Raw genomic sequence first — 20,833 nt, forward strand, 5'->3', positions numbered from 1 at the left:
TCATCAAGAGGCTTTTGAGTTCCTCTTCACTTTCTGCCATAAGGGTGGTGTCATCTGCATATCTGAGGTTATTGATATTTCTCCCAGCAATCTTGATTCCAGCTTGTGCTTCTTCCAGCCCAGCGTTCCTCATGATGTACTCTGCACAGAAGTTAAACAAGCAGGGTGACAATATACAACCTTGACGTACTCCTTTTCCTATTTGGAACCAGTCTGTTTTTCCATGTCCAGTTCTAACTGTTGCTTCCTGACCTGCATACAGGTTTCTCAAGAGGCAGGTCAGGTGGTCTGGGATTCCCATCTCTTTCAGAATTTTCCAGTTTATTGTGAGTATATACACAGGGAATTCAGAGACTATAGTTTCAGATAACATTTCTTGAGATTCAATTCTGATGAAAATCATCTGGCTCCTTTAAGACCAGCAGGGCATGAATTCAAGCTGGCATTAATTACTGACTGATGGATGCTCCCACTGACCAAGTGGACGATTTCGGCTAATAAACTTGCGTGGGTTTATCTGCTCAGGTGTAAAATTAGGCCTAGATTGTAAAGGCCCTTTTGGTTCCATCCCTTCCCGACCCACATATGCGTGGTGAGCGACCCCAGTTGTCTTTCCCCTTCTTCCGGCACTTCCAAGGGCTGGCACCCCCGCCCCCGTCCCCCCAAGGAAAACGAGAACGCGCCTCCGCTCGTTTTACATCTGAAGGTTGGTCTCCAACCGCTTACTCAGAGGCCTCGCCCTCCTTGTGGAGGAGCCGGAAGCGCACAGCATACTGGGACTCGTAGTCACATCCCTCGTGGCGAACCAGCGGGCGCGTGTAACCCGAGAGCCAGCTGGCATTCTGGGATATGTAGTTTCTGGTGGTTGGTTTGTGGACTCGACACCGGGCTCTGGAGCGAGAGGTGACGCCACCGACCCCAGCGGGTCACATGACTCCGGCCTAGCGCGCGGATCGCACTGCGGCTCCCGCCCGGGCGAGTTTCGCCCCCGCGCGGCCGTTGCCGAGGAGACGGCGCATGTCTCCCGGCGCGTGGCCCCCTCTGCAGTCCCCCCGCCCGTCTTCTCCCACCACAATGAGATCCTAAGATGGCGGTGGCTGCGGCGGTTGGCGCTGAGGAGCTGAGGTAGACCAGGCGGCCATTGGGCCTTTAAGCAGCCAGGCAGCTTGGGGCTTCTCCCTGCTGCGGTCTCTGAGGGCGGCCCGCTGCCGGTGGCGGGTCGTGGAGGGGCTGACCGCTCCTTCGCCCTTGGCGGGAGCGGCTGCTTCGTTTACAGGTAATGCCTGCGCGTTCCCAGCCCTTGGCAACCGAGCGCAGCGCGGCGCCGGGGCGGGAGAGCAACGGCCCTGGGACACTCGGCCCTGGAGAGCCTGGCCTCGCGCCCACGCCTCTGGTGGGGCTCCTGGGGCTCCTTGCTGCTTGCTTCCCGTCGCCCTGCCCCCGGACCGAGCCGTGCTGATCTCGGGGTGAGCATCTCGGGACGCGCCGGCGGCTGCAGGACCCCCTGCCTGCTTCCCCGCCCCTCTTGCCGGCCCCGGGAGGAGGCCGCCCTGGGGACTCGGGCGCTCCAGGAATGTCCCTCGCGAGTGGAGGAAGCGGAGTGGAGGCTGCGGTTTGGCGGGGGGTGCGTCTCGTTTTCCGTAGCAAGGGGCCTTAGTGGGCCCTAATCTGCGCCTCTTCTACCCTACCCCCCAAATTCCGTTCCGTGGGCTCTCGAGCTCCAGAATTTGGAGTGGAGAAGAGCGGGATAGGAGCGATGCGACTTTGGGGTTGGGACGCCGTCCCAGGCGTTTTTAGAGCAGAAGGGCCGGGGGAGGCATTCCTGACTTTGGGGTTCCTGCTGCCGAGGCGAATGCTAATTTCACCGCGCTTCCCTCCGCCCTCCCGCGGCGCCCCTTCGCCATCCCTTAGTGCAGGTCCAGTTTGGATGGGCCCCGGTTGGGGAAATACTAAAAGGCAAATGGCTTCGAGGAACGTTGCTTGCTCTGCAGAAACGAGTGTTTGGGGATTAGGTCGTAGGCCCCGCTGGGGAGGCGGGGCCTCCAAACTTTTAAGCCCCGCGGCTCATTCCTCTAGAGCTCATCCTATCTGGAAAATATATATATTTTGGACCAATGCGAGGTTTGTGGCGGGGGCTCTATGGGTGATGGATCGTGTTTTGATGCTGGAAGAAGCGGGGTTTCTGGGAGCCCCTTCCACCCCCGCCCCATAACTGCTTTCCAGACTCCGCCTTGTGCGATTCTCTGGTTACTGGAGTGGGTGGTGGTGTAAAGCTGAGGGTGCACCTGCTCCTTTCTTTCCCTAACACCTTCCCAGATAGAGCCGCTAGAAACCATTATAATTCTGAGTTTTTGGATTGAAATGTAAACCTTGCGTTTCTGTAGTGACAGGGTTATTTTTTAATGAAGTAGCTAGCTACTAAAGAAAGAAAGATGTTCTCATCAACGGGATGCGAAGTTCTGGAATAGTTTTGCGTGACAGCAAGTTTGGAGAAATCTATATGATGATTGCATTATAGTGTTTTTACACTATAATTTCATTGGATTCCCAAGTAGATGTTAAGGTATCACAGTGCTGTTTGGTACGCTTTTAACAGGTTTGGAGGATTTAAACCTGTTTATCGCCTTGTTTTCCTAAAGGATTAAAGTACATTGAATTTAAACTATTGATTAATTGGATTTTTCCTTTTCTGTTGATTTTTCTGAGCACACTTTAGGTTATAAATACTGTTTGGTATTCTGTACATCACAGTGAAATGGGCTAAAATGATTTTTTTTTCTTTTTTTTGAATCATAAGCGCACAACAGCTTTGAAGTGTGAAGCAGGAAGGGAGAAGTTTCTGAGCTACGAAAACTAGATTTTAAACAGGTAATTGACATCACTGTATACGTTATTGGCTTTTGCATTCTATTTGAGGAAGACTTGATGCTGAATACCGTTATAAAACACCAGTGCCTGTAGTAAACGAATGGTCTAGGTTTGCTTCCCTGTTTGGCCTGCTTTTTGGTGTGCCACTTTGGTCTGTCTTCATACTTTTGTTTGAAAAGAGCCATGTCATTAGTAATTATTAAATGCTACGATAGTTTTTGTAATATTTTAAAAAATGTCTTTGTCTTCACAGAGTTTCTTCATCTGCTCATTTGAGTTTGAATGTTTCCTGTAGCGACTATTTGGATAGCCTCTTGTTCCAAATTTACTCTTAAGTCATCTGGTACAACTTTTCTATTAATTGGCTGTTTCTATTTTTTATTCACAAACTCCTCTATTTTTTTAGCTTATTATGTATACTGTTGATTGAAGTTTGTTAGTTTCAGTTGTCTAAACTTACTTTAAACTTGAGTTTCTATACACAGGGCATTCTCAAATGCTGGTTATGTAAAGATACTCTCTGACCAGCAGGAAGAAGTCAATGTAAGTTCACTGAGGGAAAGTTAAGAAATTGTTTGTTAAGGACAATTTAGAAATTAAATGACTAGAGGATGAGGATTAGAAGAAATTTTTGTTAGAACCATTTTAGCAATAATTACTCTCTTTTAAAGATTTTAGAAAATTTAGTTCTCCTGTTAAAATTTTAAAGACAGCCTAATTCTCAAAATATGATGAATGTAGCCTTGCTTTCTAGGAAAGCAGACAAATCTTTCACACACTTATGCAATAGGTTATCATAAGAATATAGATTGGCCATTGATTTATATCTTAATTGTGCTTCTTGGTATCTTTTTCTGTTAGTTGAAAGACTATAATAGAATAAGACAAGAAAAATAGAACTCAGAGGAAATGTCAGATATGAGTCTGTGTTGTAGAGTCTTTAACACTGGAGTATTTGGTAAAAATAAAAAGTTGTAAAATCAGTCACAAATAATTTTCCTTTTAACACTTTAGTGAAGATGGATAAAATAGAATAAAAATACAAAGCAATTGAGTTAAACTTGCTTTAAAAGACCTTGGTTTTCTCAATAGGAGATTTGGCCATTTGTTGGAAAAGAGGTAAATGTATGTGAGATTTGGAAAAAATAGAGTGTTCAGAATAATCACACTAGGGAATTTATTAAGAAGCCAGAAAAGGCTTGGTAACCTAGCAGTACATTCATCTTACAAATTTGACAGTGCGTACAATGTGTGACTTCAAGTCTACAAAGTACTAGAGATAGAGCAGTGAGCAAAACAGATAAAGTGCCTTACCTCAAGGAGTAAACCTACATTTTGAAAGTGTCAATGTGTAGTATATCTTAGTAGTGGACACAGTCAATGCCATTTTATAACTATTTGACAGTTTTGAGAGTACAAACATAAAGAATGAGAAATGAGGTTTATGCAGAATCGAGTTGATAAAATGGGCAAATTGATGAGGAGGCCAAGGATGCTAGGAAGGCATTTTTGGAAGTGGCATTCATGGGTTAAGTAAGAAAGTGAGGAGTGAATGGATTCTTGGAAAGGGAAATGATCAAGGGACAGGAGGTATTCTGTAGGACCAAAGGGTAAGTTCAGCAGGAACGAGCAGGTGAGACAAAACAGAATGCAAGGACTTAGGTTCAGAAAGAGGTATTTCAGAAGTTTAGGATGTTGAACAAATTATCCGTCCAGAGTAGAAATAGTATTGGGATAGAGCAGATGAGATGGATGTTGTAACTGAGGTCAGAGTCTTAGAAAAATCATTACGAATGTTCAGGTCATGAAAGCAGAGAGTGACATGGAGAGTGAAAACCACAAGCCAGTTAAACGTTTAAGATTGTCTTGGGGTGAACAGTAGGAAACGGTACCCAAGATAGGGAGAGTGGTGTTTTTGATGGTTACCTTGTTCAAAAGAGGAAGGCTGCTGCTGCTGCTAAGTCACTCCAGTCGTGTCTGACTCTGTGCGACCCCACAGACAGAAGCCCACCAGGCTCCCCCGTCCCTGGGATTCTCCAGGCAAGAACACTGGAGTGGGTTGCCATTTCCTTCTCCAATGTGTGAAAGTGAAAGTGAAGTCGCTCAGTCGTGTCCGACCCCAGCGACCCCACGGACTGCAGCCTACCAGGCTCTTCCATCCATGGGATTTTCTAGGCAAGAGTACTGGAGTGGCTTGCCATTGCCTTCTCTGAAGAGGAAGGCTGCTGCTGCTACTGCTGCTGCTAAGTCGCTTCAGTCGTGTCCGACTCTGTGTGACCCCATAGACGGCAGCCCACCAGGCTCCCCCGTCCCTGGGATTCTCCAGGCAAGAACACTGGAGTGGGTTGCCATTTCCTTCTCCAATGCGTGAAAGTGAAAAGTGAAAGTGAAGTCGCTCAGTCGTGTGCGACCCTTAGCGACCCCATGGACTGCAGCCTACCAGGCTCCTCCATCCATGGGATTTTCTAGGCAAGAGTACTGGAGTGGCTTGCCATTGCCTTCTCCGAGAGGAAGGCTAAGCATTATTAAATAAGAATAGTCTGTAAATGATATTCTTTCCCCATGAATCTGAGAGACTAAGAAGAGTAATATCTTCTAGAAAGGATTTCTAAGGAAATAGTGCTTTCAGAGTGGTTTGGGACTTTATTGAAGCCAAAGAAGTACGAGGAATGTTTGGGAATAGATCGAGGATGTATAATCGGGAGTGAGTTTGTAATGGGCCAGTGGAAAGGGATCACAGGAAGAGCTGTTATCAGTAGAGAGTATGGGGTGGAATGGTGTTGAAGGTTGGGATTGGCTGTAGCAGGATGTATAGATTTGCCTAGGGAGGTATCAGTGACAAGGACGTGACAGATTTCAAATATAAACTGGAGAGAGAGAGAGAGGTTTTAACAAGCCGAATTTAGTTGACCTCAGGGTTCTCATTTGCTTTTGTAGAGAGCGAGGATATATTAAATTTTCTTGGTGTGGAAACATTCTACAGAGTAACTGTACCATAAGATCGACCCAGTATAGTACTTGGTACATGGTGAGGTCTAATCAAATTTTTGTTGATTCAAATTGAGTGTTGTATGGCAGTCTGTTTATCCTTTTCCCCCCAATACCTAAAGAGCTTTTTTTTTTTTTAAAGAGGGTAATTATAAAGAGATACCTTAAGTTCTAAAAAAATTACTGAAATTTTTAGTAAGTGTCAAACTCAAAGAACTGTGCAAAAGATCTGTGTGGTTTTTAGGTACAGAGAAGAAATTGAGAAATTCCTCAAATGAAACTAAACAACATATAATGCCAGAAACTTGCACGTTTTCTTCTGTTTCCATTAAACGTGCTTAGTGTGGTTGTGCACTATATTAAGGCTTTCAAAAGAGTATATGGATATTTCCTTTATATAATTAGTAAAAGAAATAGCCCAGCTAATTCAGCCTTTAGAAAACTTGGGCAGATAATATAAAATACCAGCTCTGGTTATTTTGTGACTCTAAGCAAATGTTAAATATATATATATATATACTTTCTACAATATTTGGATGTGCTTAGTTGTGTCCGACTCTTTTTTCCCCATTGGATTGTAGCCTGCCAGGCTCCTCTATCCATGGGATTCTCCAGGCAAGGATGTTGGAGTGGGTTGCCATGCCCTCCTCCAGGGAATCATCCCAGCCCAGGGATCAAATCTGCGTCTCTTGCATTGGCAGGTGAATTCTTTACCCCTGAGCCACCAGGGAAATCCTTTATTTTGATGAGAATTTTTAAAACCTTGGTTTACAACTGTCAGTTGAGATGTAAGGTATTTCCAAAGACACTTATGAGTCATTTAATACCATTTGAGAAATAATATCTGAATTTTAAAGATTTTAGGAAAAATATTTTTTTCTTTTCTTGATTAATTTGTTTGTATTTTTATTTCAAAGGTAACTTTAATCAGTCATGGGTATTTTCATGGTAATTAATACTGTGATATTCTACTCAGATATCTGTAATACTTATAGTAAGACTCCTACAACAGAATTTTCTTCAGAAAGATCAGTCACTGAAAGTAACTTGTAAATTGTCATGGTATTTTTGGTGTCCTGTGATTCATGGGGTCGTGGAGAGTCGGACACGACTGAGTGACTGAACTGATCCTTGTAAGATGAGGAAACCAAATAAGACTGTCAAAATAGCAAAATGAAACTTATAAATAATAGTTTCAACTTACTTTAGTAGGTCATAGGGTGGATGAAAGTGCTTGTTTGAAGTAAAAGAATTTTATATCCATTCTGCTTCACACAAGATCATTCATCACTTGTGCTAATTATTTTCCAGTGGCTTCAGCTTTCCCATCTCATTGTTTTTCTATTAAACCTGCCTGGCAAAATCCCAACCTTGGACGGATTCAGTGGAATCCATTGCTTTATATCAAGGCTGATGAGCACTTGTGGGGGAAAAAATGGAAACTGCCAATTAATGTTGTATTAGTGCTAACAGTGAATGTTCTCTGTGCTCATCTGAGTCCTTAGTGCTGCTCGGTCACTCTCCCTCACTCTTCCCCAGCCCCTCAGACACTGTCATCTTACCCTCACAAATTTAACGAGCAATCCGTTTTACTTCACGGCAATTAACAGACTCTTTCAACTTCCTACCACCAAATCTGCTAACTAGCCTGTATCCAATTCTATCCTTTCTTTCTTTCATTTCAGTGAAAGAGGTGTTCTTTTGCCTATCTAATGCTAATCATGTTTCTTAAGCCCTAGATCTCAGTCCTTCCCAGTTTTTCAGAAACCACACACAGTTTGCATTTTTGTCTCCCTCTCGGAGAAGGCAATGGCAAGCCACTCCAGTACTCTTGCCTAGAAAATCGCATGGACAGAGGAGCCTGGTGGGCTGCAGTCCATGGGGTCGCTACTAGTCGGACACGACTGAGTGACTTCACTTTCACTTTTCACTTTCACACATTGGAGAAGGAAATGGCAACCTACTCCAGTGTTCTTGCCTGGAGAATCCCAGGGACGGCAGAGCCTGGTCGGCTGCCGTCTATGGGGTCGCACAGAGTCGGACACGACTGAAGTGACTTAGCAGCAGTAGCAGTGAGCACTATCCTGACAAATTTTAAATGTACTCAAGATACCTCCCTCTTTCCCCCCTGGTTAGATATATATCAGTTTTATTAGTATTTTTTTAATTTTATTTTTAATTGGAAGATAATTGCAATATTGTGTTGGTTTCTGCCATACATCAATATGAATCAGCCATTGGTGTACATGTGTCCCCTCCCACCCCTCTTGGTTGTCACAGAGCACCAGTTTTGGGTTCCCTGCGTCATACAGAACGCATTTGAGTCAGTTCTACTGAGGTGGACAAACCTAGAGTCCATTATACAGAGTGAAGTAAGTCAGAAAGAGACCAATATCATATATTAATGTGTATATATGGAATCTAGAAAGATAATACTGATGATCCTATTTGCAGGGCAGCAAAGGAAACACAGACTTTTGGATACAGTGGGGGAACGGAGAGGGTGGGATGACTTGAGAGAGTAGCATTGAAACATGTACATTACCATATGTAGGATACCTCCATTTTAAGGAATCTTCTGCCTGCTTTCCTTCACAGAATGGTTTTTTGAAAAAAAATCACCTAATGACTTCCTTTAATTTTTTCTCTTCCCCATCAATAAATGCATTTCAGTTATGGAATTGATTTTTACCAAGGTTGTCAGTAACCTCCTTGTTGCTGAGTCCAGATGTACACTTCTCACTGGTTTGTTTATATGATAAAGTAACACTTGACATTCTTGTCATACCCTCCTTCTTTACACACTTCTCCCTCTTGCTAGCACATTCTTCTGGTTTTGGTTTCCCTCCTGTCTTTCTGTACCTTCTGAGTCTTCTTTTCCTTTCTTTTTTAAATATCTGTGTCCTTCAAGGTTTAGTCTTCTCTTACTCTTTATCTTCTCCATGAGCCTTCTGTTCCACTTTACATTCTTTTATGAATTGATGATTTGCACATCTCTGTAGCCTAGATTTCACTTGTGAGAGATGGCTGTTTGCCCTCTGGACAAATTTAATTGGGTATGCAATAGATATCTCATTTTAAATGTCTCTAAAACTGAGCTCATCTTTTTCTTTCATTAACAGAAATGTGTTTCTTTTCAAGTTACTTTGAATGTATCATCATATACCCTGTTTTCAAGCTTGAAACCCAGGGGTCACCCATTAACTCCTTTCTCCCTGCCTCATCTCCCACTTGATTATAGTAGCTAAGCCATATTGATTCCGCCATAAAAATCTTCCTTGCATTGGTCCTCTTCTCTTACACACTTAGTGTTTTGATTATTAAAAGTCTTTCTATGCAAATAATATTTTGTAATTATAAAATTATATTAAATAATTATAACATAATCAAAAACTATATAAATTATATTAAATTATAATATAACAATATTATATATAACTATATAAATTATATTAAATTATAATATAACATAATATATTATATAATTATAATATAACATAAATTATCTGTGTTTATAGAATAAAATTTATAGGGTAGATATCAGTAGTTTTTTATTATTATTATTATTTTTTTTTTTTATTGGAGGCTAATTATTTTACAATATTATATTGGTTGGTTTTGCCATACATTGACATGAATCCACCCCGGGTGTACATGAGTTCCTCCTCCTGAACCCCCCTCCTACCTCCGTCCTCCCTTTATCCTCCCTCTGGGTCATCCCCACACACCAGCCCCGAGCATCCTGTAACATGCATCGACCCTGAACTGGTGATTCGTTTCACATATGACAACATACATGTTTCAATGCCATTCTCCCAAATCATCCCACCCTCACCCTCTCCCACAGAGTCCCAAAGACTGTTCTATACATCTGTGTGTCTATTGCTGTCTCGTATACAGGGTTATCATTTGCATCTTTCTAAATTCCATATATATGCGTTAGTAAGATATCAGTAGTTTTAAAGGTGACTTTGAAGAGGTTGAAGAGGTTGACATAAGAAAGAAATGACTTGCCGTTGTTTTCTACCTGTTATAGGGTGAAATAGCTACTCCCATAGAGAAATCAGCTGAATACACTGAGAATTGATCCACAGGCAATTAACTTCATTAGCTTCATCCTGATAATTTTACTTCTTTAGGAGTATGCCTTCTCAACCATTTGGTATGATTATTACTGAGTTATAAATACTCAATATCATCTTAAGTCAATCACAAATAGACAAAGTTGTTTATAAATGTCGTAGACTTTATTTAGTAAATGGTCTTTAAAAATGATTTTTAAGAAATAGTTGATATATTTTCCCCAGACTAATTTTAATGTATGTTTTAAATTGTTTTAGAAACTTGTGTTCAAAGTCATTAGCTTATCACTAGATCCTTAGGGAAGGCTCATTTTAAGAGGAATTCATCATAATAAAAAAAAGTATAAAACATCTCTTTGAATATATTTTTAATTTATCTTAAACTTACTTTATTATTACTCTACTGATAGAAAATGCAACATACTGTATTTTACCAAAAAACTGATAAGTTTTTACTGAAATATTTTAGTAATTTCTCTTCTAATCTCCACTTTAAGATAAATTGCTTTTTGTAATGTTAGGTATTGTTTTCACCTCTATTGCTTATGTATTTTTTTGAGCTCCTATTCTTTAATATTACAAATTACATCAGTGCATATTAGTAAAAGGTAGTTGTAAAATGTTTCATTTAAATGAGTCAGTTCACTGGACATATCTCTTTATGAGTATCAGTTATTTTGCAAAGTTCTTTGCAAAATAAATACGTATTTCTAGTATAAAAAATGTTGTAAAATATTGCTGAAAATATATAAGGTAAAGAGCAAAAATCACATTCCTACCCCGTAACCAACAACTGCTTTCATGCAAGCATTTTTTAATATAGTAAAGATATTAATTATATGCTTCATATTTCTTTCAGATTTTTTTCCCAGCTTGTCATTTACTATTTATTCTCAGTATACGTAGGATTCACTTGTGCGTGAGTAAATTTGGTTGAACATATTCCTTTTTATTTCCACATTCCAAATTAGTAAAATTCTCTTTTTAAAGCTCGTTCTTTTTTCTTTTTTTTTATTTGACTCTTTAATCTTATTCATCTATTTTTAATCTACTGGATAGTCTCTTGGTTTATGGTATAAGGAGTCTTTTTCATCTGAGGGGGAATTAAGCTCTAATGCTCTAAGGCATCTGTTGTTTACTATGAATTAATTCTTCTTCTGTGTGTCTGGATTGGTTCTGGGTATGTACCATCCTTGGGAGAATTGAGAAAATAGTCACTGAAATCATTTTTCTGTGTTTTGTGTTTAAGATGATGAATCCTAGTTTAAGAAGTCTGTTAAAGCTTTAAATAAACTTTTTTCAACATTGTTAGCAAATTGTCCCATCTATTGAATAATCTTTTACCACTCAATTATTGCAAAGGTTAAATGATAAACACATCAAATGTTTAGCATTAGCACTTGACATATAGTGAACAAAATTGATGTTAGCTATAGTTAATTTTTGTCATTAAATTTTTTGAATTGGGTGTATTTGAGGATTTTCTTTTTGAGTGGTGCTGATTGAACCATATAGATACTTAATGTGGTTAAATATCTTGGGATTAGTTTTCTCCTCTGTTGCCCACTATAGCAACTCTTGCTTTTATTTTTCAGGTAATTTTTTTCTAACTTGTTTGTTCTTCCAGATGGTTTTTAGAATTGTTCTGTCAAATTCCAAGAATCCCAGTGGATATTTAATTAAGTCTGTAAATTCAGAAAAAATGTTTAGTCTTCTCATCAAGGGAACTAGTATGTTTTTCCACTTATTCACATTTTCTTGTGTTTTATAGAGTTTAATAGTGCTTCTTGTATGTTTTTAACTGAATCACTTTGCTGTACAGCAGAAATAAGCACAACATTGTAAATCAACTATACTTCATTTTAAAAAATAATGTGTCTTTACATAGGGTAAAATTATATTATTCCTAGATAATTTTACTTTTTGTCGCTATTATAAGTGATGTCATTTCCATCCAGTAACTTTTTCTTACCTCTTTACCTTTTTGGATTGTGTCAAATAAATTGAGTAACCTTAAAGGATGCAAGCCTGCAGAAAGAGTGGATATTCCAAGGTTTTTTCCTTCTCCTTCCCATTATTTCAGCTACTTAATACATGCTAAACATACTATGCCTGTGGCAGCTAAGTCATTTTGTGTGTGGTTGACAGTGCCTCTTTTATTTCATAAAATCAACTTTTCTGATACTTGTTTCTATTGCTCAGCTTCATGGAATGATTTAAATATTACAGTATGTTTTTATGTGTTAAAAAGTTAGTCTTCACTTGTTTTACAGAAGATTAATTGTAAAAGCCAGTATGGCCACAGGAGGAGGTCCTTTTGAAGAAGGTGTGAATGATCAGGATTTACCAAACTGGAGCAATGAGAGTGTTGATGACCGACTCAACAATATGGTAAGATATCTTATTCTTGGTGGTGTATCGTTGACTACTGATGTTAAAATGCAACTTTCCCCTGACTTAGCCAAGTCATCCTCACTGAAACTATGTAGACACAGTTTTTCTTGCTAGCCAATAATGACCCTGGGCTATTTGGTATATTAGTTGAAGACATTTTTGTTTGCAGGTAACATATCAACTTGAGTTAGCTTAAACTGAAAAGGAGATTTATTATAAGAATATAAAGATGTTTTATGGAAAATAAGTTAAAGGAATATAGCTGGGTTTTAGGAAGGGACTAGAAAAAGCAATCAGAAAGTTGTCAAGAATTACTTTTTCACTTCGCTAACTCTTTGCTTCTGAGTGCCTCTACTAAACCCAACTTTATTTTCACAGACCAGTTTTCTCTCTCGTCTTGTCCACATGATACACTGTGGCTGCCCCTTCATTCCACAGTTTTCAGTTATGGCTGCTGTTATAGACTGACTAGTTATCTGTTAGTTCCAATTTGAAATTTTAAAGTATGATTATCCTAACTTGTATTAGGTATGCATCTCTTTTCTAGTCATCTGTGGCCAAGATTGGGTGGGGTAAGTAGAACAGGAGGTTGGCAGGAGCACCTGCATGTGAATTGGACTGGAGGGACAGTGTGTAGAGAAGGAAGTTTTGTTACAAAAGAGAAAAATATCCCAAAAGGTGTTAGTGAAGTAAAACTAAAACTTTCTTCCAATATGGATAAGATAGGAATTTACAGAACTTTTGAATGTGTTATGTGAGTATAGCTAAGTAAATAAACATATTTTCTGGTAAAACATTCAGTTCAGTTCAGTCGCTCAGTCGTGTCAGACTTTTTGCGACCCAATGGACTGCAGCACGCCAGGCCTCCCTGTCCATCACCAACTCCCAGTGTTTACTCAAACTCATGTCCGTTGAGTCAGTGATGCTATCCAACCACCTCATCCTCTGTCGTCCCCTTCTCTTCCTGCCTTCAGTCTTTCCCAGCATCAGGGTCTTTTCAGATGAGTCAGTTCTTCCCATCAGGTGGCCAAAGTATTGGAGTTTCAGCTTCAGCACCAGCCCTTCCAGTGAATATTCAGGACTGATTTCCTTTAGGATGGACTGATTGGATCTCCTTGCAGTCCACGGGACTCTCAAGAGTCTTCTCCAACACCACAGTTCAAAAGATCAATTCTTCAGCATTCAGCTTTTTTTATAGTCCAACTCTCACATCCATACATGACTACTGGAAAAACCATAGCCTCGACTAGACAGACCTTTGTTGGCAAAGTAATGTCTCTGCTTTTTAATATGCTATCTAGGTTGGTCATAACTTTTCTTCCAAGGAGTAAGCATCTTTCAGTTTCATGGTTGGCAGTCACCATCTGCAGTGATTTTGGAGCCCCCAAAAATAAAGTTTGTCACCATCTGCACTGTTTCCCCATCTGTTTGCCATGAAGTGATGGGACCAGATGCCATGATCTTAGTTTTCTGAATGTTGAGCTTTAAACCAACTTTTTCACTCTCCTCTTTCGCTTTCATCAAGAGGTTCTTTAGTTCCTCTTCACTTTCTGCCATATTTTTTTATCATTTCATATCAGACCTTATCATGTAGTACATTGTTCTTCCCTATAGAAAATAATAATAGTTAACATCTATTGCTTACTACATGCTAGGCCCTGTGCTGGATGTTTTATATATGTTATTTTAAATTGTGTTTTAAAGGTGACACTATTTTTGAGATTAGGAAACAGATTTATGAAAGTTAAATAAATTGCCTATAGTCACACAGTGGAGCATTTCTTCATGTAACAGTAATTGCTTTAGAACACAGGTTGATTCCTGATCTGTCTACCTATACATTGATGACTTTAAAGGAGACCAGTGAAGGTATCTCTAATTTTATTTCACTAATCAATTTATAAATAGTAAGGAACCATTTTTTAAAATGCTTTTGAAAATATTTAGACTGATGCTAGTGTTAGAGGTTGGGTATTTGTTAATGATTCATGATAGGGAAGTAGTTATTTTCTGAATACTTACAGTAATTTCAGCACAGTTTAAAATTTAGGCTACGTGTAGTAGAGGGAAAATGGGCTAATGCAGGTAAGTAATTGTCTCTAAGACTGTGTATATATGTGAAAAATGTTTTGTCATTTCTAACTTTAAGACCAAAAATTTTAAAGCATACCAAAATATTTTCCTGATTTGATAGAGGCCAGATTAACATTTGCCTTTATTTTTTTAAAGGATTGGGGCAGCCAGCAGAAGAAGGCAAATAGGTCATCAGAAAAGAATAAGAGAAAATTTGGTGTAGAAAGTGATAAAAGGGTAACTAATGATATTTCTCCGGAGTCATCACCGGGAGTTGGAAGACGAAGAACAAAGACTTCACTGATGTTTCCACATAGTAGATACATGACTCAGATGTCTGTTCCCGAGCAGGCGGAACTAGAAAAACTCAAACAGCGGATAAACTTCAGTGATTTAGATCAGGTTTGTAAATTATTTTACAAATCAAGTTAAGACTATGGAAAGTACTTGCCATAGGTAAATCATTTGTCTTAATGAAATTGAACTGTTTCTTTTTCTTAGTTTCTGTGCGTATGGAAAGAATGTTAATCAGTGGTGATGGTACTGTATTCTTTGGAAGGCAACAAAGTCCTTATTGCTAAACTTGCTGAGGACAGGTTTTTCAGAACTTTATTATTATAGTGTTTGGCTGACTTAAATGATTTCATTTTGAAACTAAAATTTGCATTCCACTAACTGGGTAAGATAGCTGTTAAGCAAAAGAGAAGATCCAGTTTAGAATATTTATCATTGGCTAAGTGTGGAATGTGCTGTTATCTCAAGTTTAGAATAAAACTGTTATTTGTATTTATAATCACCGAAGTCAAGTTTAGAACTAAAAGCAAGTAGAAATGAAAACAAACTCTTCACATTTTATTGTCTGATCTGTACTTGATAAAGTTTCTCTAAATATGCATGAAGACAGATTCCAGTCTGGTATGATGATCATATATCATTTAGTCACCTTTGTATCAATTATTGAACAGTTACTGTATGCCGGGCACTAAGTTGAATAATTTATCAGATAGTGCTTCATGTTGACACGTCTTTATGTTAATGTTTATATTAGTTAACATTGATTCATTAGGTCCAAAGCCTATGTTATATTCTGTGATCAAGTATGACTAGCTATCTGAGTTATAAATATGGTTCATAATCCTACTACTTTATTTAGACTAATCTTGCTCATAGTCATCATTTCAGCTGTCTGTGACAGAATGAGGAATAGGACATGATAATTTAATTTGGTATATTTCTAAAAGAATTTTGTAGGTCTGAAGCTGCTCTGGATCTTATGACAGATCTCTTATGTATACCTCCTGAATCAATATCTGGTGGTGAAGCTAAGAACATTGGATTTTTTTTTTTAATTTTGAAAGATTAATGTTTGTGGGATTTGGTTTTTCTTTCATGTATAGAGAAGCATTGGAAGTGATTCTCAAGGTAGAGCAACAGCTGCTAACAACAAACGTCAGCTTAGTGAGAACCGAAAGCCCTTCAACTTTTTGCCTATGCAGATTAATACTAACAAGAGCAAAGATGCCACTGTAAGTCCTCAAAAGAGAGAAATGGTTGGATCAGCACAGTGTAAAGAGTTGTTTGCTTCTGCTTTAAGTAATGACCTTTTGCAAAACTGTCAAGTCTCTGAGGAAGATGGAAGAGGAGAGCCTGCAATGGAGAGCAGCCAGGTGACAATATTTCTTTTACTCTTTGCTTTCATAAACCTCAAAGTAGAAGCATGAAGATTTTAAAAAATACTTATACACATAGGAATTTCAGTTAGGTAGAATTAAAGTACTTCCCAGGTTTCCCATGTGGCAATAGTGGTGAAGAATCCACCGGGCAGTGCAGGAGTCATAAAAGACAAAGGTTTGATTCCTGGGTCGGAAAGATTGCCTAGAAGAGGGCATGGCAACCCACTCCAGTGTCCTTGCCTGTAGAATACCTTGGACAGGAGGAGCCTGGTGGGCTACATACAGTCCATAGAGTCACAAAGAGTTAGACACGACTGAAATGACTTAACTTGCACGCAAAGTACTTCCTTAACTTTTGCTCATTAATCCTGTCAGGTTTATTCAAAACTGTATATTTCTTTTTACAAAAATGATTGTAGAAGTGGCATGAAAGTGAAAGTTAAGTCGCTCAGTTGTGTCTAACTCTTTGTGACCCCGTGGACTGAAGCCCAGCAGACTTCTCTGTCTGTGGGATTCTCCAGGCAAGAATACTGGAGTGGGTTGCCATTTCCTTCTCAAGGGCATCTTCCTGACCCAGGGATCGAATCCAAGTCTCCCGCATTGCGGGCAGACACTTTAACCTCTGAGCCACCAGGGAAGCCTAGAAGTGGCATAGTCAGGTAAATTAAGACTTTCTGTTCACCTGTGAAATGCTGTATTGTTAATTTTTAGTAAAGAGAATTTGGAGTCATGTGATTAATAGATGGTTGTAGAAATGTCTTTAAATGGTTATATAATTCATTTGAAAAGATAGTTCTGTTTTAAAAGTATTTTAATTTTAAAATTTTATTTATAAAGAAATATATAAACACTGGAAGAATTTATATAAATAATAGTTTAATATGCAGTTTTATAAAGTGAAATTTTCAAGTAATGTAAATTAAAACTAATTTTGAAATTAATGGAAATTGGAGTTGTTAGTATTGTCTATTAAGTTTTGATTAAATTGTAAATTTGGTTCAGATCTTTTGCATGTATGAATTCATGCAATAAACCTAGAAGTATCTTTGGTTTATAAGATTTATTTATTGAACAATAAATTATGCGGTTCAATAAATTATGCTCATTCTCACATCCTGTTTATATTCATGTCCTCCCCCCACCCCCCAATATTTCCCCTGCAGATTGTAAGCAGGCTTGTTCAGATTCGTGACTATATTACTAAAGCTAGTTCCATGCGGGAAGACCTTGTAGAGAAAAATGAAAGATCTGCTAATGTTGAGCGCCTCACTCATCTAATAGATCACCTTAAAGAACAAGAAAAGTCATATATGAAATTTCTCCAGAAAATTCTTGTAAGTTTTGAACCTTTTACATAATGTACTGAGTGATTTTTTTAGTACATCAGTGTGTACCTATGGTGATGACATTCTGATTTCCACCCCAGAGGAGTTAATATATTTAAAAAATCGTGCCATCCCTTGTAACATTTTATTGCCCTTTTTAATAGTTGTATGATTTATACCACTAAAATATTTCAGGCTAGAGAAAATGAGGAGGAGGATGTTCGGACTATAGATTCAGCTGTGGGATCTGGTTCTGTAGCTGAGAGCACATCGCTAAACATAGATGTGCGGTCTGAGGCTTCAGATGCCACGGTAAGCGGCTTTTTAGTAATTAAAGTGCTGGAAATGAAGATAAAAACATTCCCCTTATTTTTCACAATAATACTTGTGTAGGCATTCCTTAATGAAAAATTTATCTCAGGTAAGAAACCCTCAGATTGTTAATGCTGTATATATTCTTTTTGAACATGGAAATTTAAAAGTGTTATTTATTAACATTAAAAGTAGTTTTAATGGTTGATTAATAATTTCTGGTCTTCAGCTTGCAAACACCTGGGTTTCCTCATTTGTATCATTAAGCACAGCTTTGCTCATTTTAAGAGGCATTGGGAGAGTTAAAATTCTTTGTAGATGTACTAGTTATGAGGACAGTGTCATTGCTTGGCATATCATCTTTTGGAAAAGCCTCCTAAGTTTCTCTGCCACTGAGGACCCATTTGAAGGCTGTTAGGATTTTCATTTGTAAGGCTAGCCTAGAACTGAAGCCAAACCAGACGACTGATAAATGAAAATGGGACAGGTTAGCATTTACTTTGGGATTTATTTAGTGAGAAAAGTATATAAATTTTAACTCTGCAAAATGAGATATATCAAAATACTGTCTTTTGGGAAAATAATCAGAAATTTTCAGAACTTTGAGGCAAGATTTGTAAAATACACTTCATAGAAGTTAGTGTGACTAGTATACTTGTAAACATTTTTATTTTAGCAGCTGTGCCCAAAACCATGCATTAGTAAACTTGAAACCCTGTTGTCAGTAATCCCTTTCTTGTGAAAGGATAGATCATGTGTATCGTTTGTTTCTGAGGTATGTTCCAAATTTCTGGTCAGCATTAAGAATTTGAGGGTTTCTTTCCTTTCAGCATTGCCCTGCATAGTTTCTTATCTGCCTCCTTTCTCATCCTTGCCCTTCCTGATTCGAAGAGGAAACTTGAATATTTTTTTTTCTCTCCAATTCACCAGGAGGTGCTCAGAGGGCTTGAGCCAAATGGTTGTTGAAGAATGCAGTCTACTGTGGGGAAATTGTTTTTCTGTTCACAGTGGTGTGGGGAATAATTTCTTTCTCTCATTTCATTCCAGCAGGAATGGAAGGGTGGGGGCATGTGCGTAAAGAAATTGTGTTTGAGAGGGGTGGGAAGTGGTATAATTGATTATAATAATTTATCTGTATATCTAGTGAATATAGTGTTCACCACGATGGGACTTTCTTTCATAGCATAAAATCAGGACATTTTGGAAATCAGTAACATACAATAAATGTTAAAATATGCTTCAGTGATTGTTGTATAGCTTGGAAATTGCCTAAGATATGATACTTATTTAGAATAAGCCAATAGTCTATGGTAATTTAAAAGTCTAAAGTTTTATTGCCACTTGGGGAGAGGGTGGATTAATTTTCTAAATCATGGATTGGTAAATTTTTATATTTGTTTACAAGGCTGGCTTATATGTTAAACAGGAGTTTTTATTAAGAAATTAATATGCTACACTATTTAATAAAGGAGGCATCTTTTAGTCTGAGAATTCGGCCGTGCATTGAGGACAAACTAGGGAATTCAGCTTCACAAGAACAGGTTTCAGACATTGATGTTACTACAAGTCCAAAAGGGAAAGGTGACAGACCTCCTCAGAATGACAGGGAGCTGAGGCCTAATAGGAAATGTAGCCGAAAACGTGGATTTCCCTCAAAGGTATACTTTACAATATTAACTTGGGAACCCTCTAAATGAGCACCTCTTTTGTTCATATTTCCTCTTCCTTATTTGCTTTTCTGTTATTGCTGTAACTTTTAAATGTGTATGTTATTAACATGGCTAGTTGTACAGTAATTTGCATTAGTAAGAATCCCTTAGTGTTTTTCTTCTTTTCTGCTTTCTTATTCTCCTCTCTGTGGACTATGTGTGGCAGCTGTTTTTAATTTGCATTAACAAAGGTCTTGAAACTTAATCCATTTTCCTTTTTTTTTTTTTGCTATTGAGAGCTCAAAATATAACACATTTCTAAACCCTGATCATTAGTTACCTTTTGCTTCTGATATTTGTGTCTATGGATTAAAATGGTCCTTTTAAATCTTGTCTTATTTCCTTAGTCATTTATTAAAGAGAGAAAAAATGGAGCAAGCCGTTAGCTTTCCTGTTTTTTTTTAAGAATGAAATATTTTTATAGTGCTTTTGATTTATATTTTTTCTTCCCATTGGAAATACCTTCCCTTCTTTTTTTTTTCCTTTTTTTTCAGAAAAATATTTTATTAGTCAGTTGACTTGTTTCCTAATGTTTTTGCTCCTTTTTTCTCCAGTGTTTGCTCTAAATGTTCTTTCTTTAGAAATTTTCCATGACTTGCATCAAGACATTCAGGAAGGGTTTAAAGACAACTATTTGTGTAGCTCCACTTAAAACAGTTTGAATAAAAAATAGCATTTGTAAAAGTGCTCCTATCCATTTGACAAGAGTACAGTACTATTTTAATAATTGAGTATAGCTGGGAGGGATTGGGGGCAGGAGGAAAAGGGGACGACAGAGAATGAGATGGCTGGATGGCATCACCAACTCGATGGACGTGAGTTTGAGTGAACTCCAAGAGTTGGTGATGGACAGGGAGGCCTGGCATGCTGTGATTCATGGGGTCGCAAAGAGTTGGACACAACTGAGCGACTGAACTGAACTGAAGACCAATTTCATATGTTTTATTACTAGCTTATTACCTGGGATTAGTCTTTATCTTGGAGAAGGAAGTGGCAACCCACTCTAGTATTCTTGCCTGGAGAATCCTGTGGACAGAGGAGCCTGGTGGGCTGCTGTCCATGGGGTCGCACAGAGTTGGACATGACTGAAGCGACTTAGCATGCATGCATACATTGGAGAAGGAAATGGCAACTCACTTTAATATTCTTGGCTGGAGAATCCCAGGAATGGAGGAGCCTGGTTGGCTGCTTTCTATGGGGTCGCACAGAGTCGGACACAACTGAAGCGACTTAGCAGCAGCAAAAGTGACCAAAAAAAATTAAAATGACTAAACTTAACCTCTAGTTATTTTAGTGTCCCACCCCAGCTCCCACAAGGTTTTGAAGATATGGTTTCAAACCACCTGAGCTTCCCTGGTAGCTCAGAGGTAAAGAATGTGCCTGCCAGTGCAGGAGACAGAGGTTTGATC

The 20,833-nt window shown here is 38.6% G+C and overlaps 1 protein-coding gene across 26 annotated transcripts in view; it reads left to right on the plus strand.

Annotated features, from left to right (window-relative positions):
• Positions 1-890: 890 nt before the first annotated feature.
• The window catches only part of PCM1 (pericentriolar material 1), an 86,004-nt gene continuing 66,061 nt past the window's right edge, over positions 891-20,833 (plus strand). For 9 of the 26 annotated variants that reach the window (XM_055416470.2, XM_055416471.2, XM_055416473.2 and 6 more), the window contains exons 1-7: positions 897-1,276; positions 2,798-2,868; positions 12,212-12,329; positions 14,562-14,807; positions 15,803-16,072; positions 17,242-17,412; positions 17,599-17,715. In XM_055416470.2, the coding sequence (XP_055272445.2) occupies positions 12,234-12,329; positions 14,562-14,807; positions 15,803-16,072; positions 17,242-17,412; positions 17,599-17,715 (900 nt within the window). In that variant the 5' untranslated portion in view covers positions 897-1,276; positions 2,798-2,868; positions 12,212-12,233. Of the gene's footprint in view, positions 1,277-1,306; positions 1,467-2,797; positions 2,869-10,797; positions 10,858-12,211; positions 12,330-14,561; positions 14,808-15,802; positions 16,073-17,241; positions 17,413-17,598; positions 17,716-19,184; positions 19,374-20,833 lie in introns of those variants that run through there. The other 17 variants (XM_055416464.2, XM_055416474.2, XM_055416479.2 and 14 more) reach the window with 10 other exon arrangements.

Source organism: Moschus berezovskii, chromosome 26 (genome assembly GCF_049115385.1).
Source record: "Moschus berezovskii isolate FMDL1 chromosome 26, NW_MosBer_1.0, whole genome shotgun sequence".
Taxonomy (NCBI): Eukaryota; Metazoa; Chordata; class Mammalia; order Artiodactyla; family Moschidae; genus Moschus; species Moschus berezovskii.